The sequence below is a fragment of the Alligator sinensis genome, unplaced genomic scaffold, assembly GCF_000455745.1.
Source record: "Alligator sinensis unplaced genomic scaffold, ASM45574v1 scaffold299_1, whole genome shotgun sequence".
NCBI classification, from domain to species: domain Eukaryota; kingdom Metazoa; phylum Chordata; order Crocodylia; family Alligatoridae; genus Alligator; species Alligator sinensis.
The window spans coordinates 2,729,965-2,733,016 of NW_005841981.1; the positions used below are offsets into that span (position 1 = coordinate 2,729,965).

At 36.5% G+C, this 3,052-nt stretch overlaps 1 protein-coding gene across 8 annotated transcripts in view; it reads right to left on the reverse strand.

The window, feature by feature from the left end:
• The window catches only part of TOP2B (DNA topoisomerase II beta), an 88,771-nt gene that overhangs the window by 45,102 nt on the left and 40,617 nt on the right, over window positions 1–3,052 (reverse strand). For all 8 annotated transcript variants that reach the window (XM_025201013.1, XM_025201019.1, XM_025201020.1 and 5 more), the window contains 2 exons: window positions 1,675–1,887; window positions 1,417–1,590 (listed from right to left, as the gene is read on the reverse strand). In XM_025201013.1, the coding sequence (XP_025056798.1) occupies window positions 1,417–1,590; window positions 1,675–1,887 (387 nt within the window). The remainder of the gene's footprint in view (window positions 1–1,416; window positions 1,591–1,674; window positions 1,888–3,052) is intronic.

Genomic DNA, 3,052 nt, shown 5'->3' on the forward strand with positions numbered 1-3,052 from the left:
TTGACTTTTTTATAATGTTAATATTAAAATATAACTATAAAGGACATTTTAAAGTGAGAGCTGTAAACTCTTCTTTATGTTGCATAAAAAGGCTTTATGTTGCATTAAAAAATAAAAGGTTCTACTTATTTTACTTTAAAAAATGATAAAAATACTAGGTCTGCTTTTCTATGCCTCTGACAAATGTTAGTTAGGCAATTATATCAGAGTTGTACAAAAAATACACACAAGCTGATCTATACTAGGTTATTTAAAAAAATTATGACTACTATTCAGATCACTGGTTCAACTAAACTGACACTAGTAGTGTTGCACACCATGGCTAAGTACAGACAGTCAAAGAGCCCAAGGCTGAGTTGATTCAACCTTCACAGGTTAGTCTAAACTACACAGATTGAATCAATAAGCAAATGAACAGACAATCACTTTTGATTCTGGAAATGCAGCCACATGCCTGCAGTGGTTTAGGCCAGAAGCCAGAGGGCACTGCGGCAAGGGGGGGGGGGGGGGGGGCGGTGCTACAGCATGCCTCCCTGCTCAGTTGGAGCTGACAGCTTGGGCCAAGTCTAGCCCACCCATCCTGCGAGATGCAGGATTTGTGGGGGAGGTACAAAGCATCCCAGGATGCTGGGGGACTGTGTGTTAACTTGAATCTGAAAAGGATCTGGAACAGAAGTTCAATAAACTGATTTAACCTGAATCAGTTAAGTCTGATGCTACATCCAGGTTTACCTCCATCCAGGTTTACCTTAAACTGATTTCAGCCATTTTGAAAGTGTTTTATGTGCACTGAACTTCTGCTGTGTTACAGATTTCAATCATTTTCTGATCACTTAAACCGGTTTGTGTGTAATTTCTGTCCCTTGCCCACATGGTAAAAAGTGAACAACACCAACAGAGGCTTGTCTAGAGGGGGAGCCCATTATTCCTATCACATCAGTAAGGATCACTGGCGAGATCTCTTGTTGAATTATCCACTATAAATATGACCAAAGAGTTTTTTAAACTGTAAGATTAAAATCCCTTTCCCTTAGTCTTTCAGGAAAAGTCTTAATTAAATCACTTGGGGAAACTAAGAACGGCTTAACCAGTATGTTGTTTTAAAACGGGGGATATGAAGATAGTTTAGCTAAATAATAGTTTCCATTCATTTTATATCCTTGTGCATTTGTATTTGTATCACAGCTAATGACTACAAATATTATTTTAAAATAAGTTTTTAAATGCATTAAAAATATAGTACTACCACAAAGGTATTCAAATTGAATTCAGTGACCCTGCAGACTATTTCAAGTGATAGAATTAGCTCACCATTTTAATGTTCACAAGATATCTTTTTATTAACATACAGTTAAGTATAGCTAGCATATGATTTTATCCCTCTTTCAGTCATTTAAAACAGATAAAATTGCTCACCTTTGTGGTCGCTATGCTATTTACAAAGCTGATTTGCTGAAACCCTTTCTCACTTAAAGTGAGGCACACGTCCCATCGTTCATTTGCAACTTCATGAATAACTTTGAGTGCAACTCCAGTTTCATCCAACTTGTCCTTTACGTAAAGATCTACATAACTGCGGAATCCATTCACCTAGAGGTTTTTAAAAAAGCAGCAATTATTGCCTTTCCAGCTATGTATGCTATTTATTTAAAATACCTTAAATAAAATTCTTACAGGTAATTTCTTCCCATTAAGTAAAACTTTGACTCCTTTGCATGACCCAGCCAAATCATAAGCTCTTCTTGTCATGAGAGCCACAGTATCCTTGTCAAGCTTTTCCATCTTGAATTTAGACAGATCTGGTTGGAATGTAATGCATGTGTAATCATCTCCATCGAAGTGCTTAATTTTGGGATCAGAGGTTTTCATCATATTGTTCATCCAAGTCTTAGAAAAAAGAAGTTTTAGGTGTTAACTACAGGTTACCCAATTTTAGAATAAAAATTACAAACATGACATCCTTTGTTTGTTTCCAGATATGCTAAAATTGCATTACCTACAGAATGAAAAGCCATGTACTTCACCTCAGACTTCTCCACAACCCACCCCAAAATTCAGAATAAACCACTTTCCAAAAAGCCCATAGAGAAGGAAATGAAATTATGCAGAAAGTCATGATTTCTAAGAACTATCTAAGCTGCATAATACTTCATGTTCTCATCTTACAGGAGTCAACAGAAAAAGAAGTTAATTTGGGCAGTTCTCTCACAAAGTTTTTCTTGAAAACACCCAAACATGAAGCTGACTACAGTATGCAAATAATAAAGCATACTCTTTAGAAATGTACACTTATACGAGCACTAATTTGTATTATTAGTTCACCAGACAATATAAAATACTAAAAACCTGATAAAACATGCTTTAGAAAGCGTTTATTGTTTATATCAATATAGCACTATCATAACTGAAAACAGAAGCATCATCGTTAATGCAGAGAGACAGAGAGAAGTAAAAGCACAATTAGTGAAAAATACCACACAGTACCCTACCAAAGTGCCTCAACCTAAATCAATGTGACCACCTCTAAGAGTGAGATAGTAGATTAATTTTACATGCTTATTCAGTCCTTGGCTGGTATGCTGGGATGTAACAGGCAATCTGGTTTGCTGTTTTTGGTAAAATGGTCACCTGTCCATGCTGAAGTTAAGAAAATTAATAAGAAACATACCCCCCAAAATTGTTTCATGTAATTGTTCAAGATTTTATTCAGATTTATGCATAAGGAACAAGACAATAATTAAGATACTAAGGCCCCAATGCATGTTACATTTAAAATGTAATTAACAGGCTAATCGCATTTTAAGTTGTAAACTCACAATATGCTGAAGTCAACTTAAGGTGTGATAATACAGTACAATGAGCCACAAAGTTGTTCCATGTGTAATGTGCAACAACTTTGTGGTTTGTTTGTATAATATCTTAAAATGAAGGTGTGGCCAGCTGGGGCTGGCCCATGACAGATCCCGATGCTTAGCTAAGTGTTGGGATCCAGCATGGGGCAGCCCTAGGGTCCAGGACACAGCTGTCCCATACCTAATCGGGCTAGGGAAAG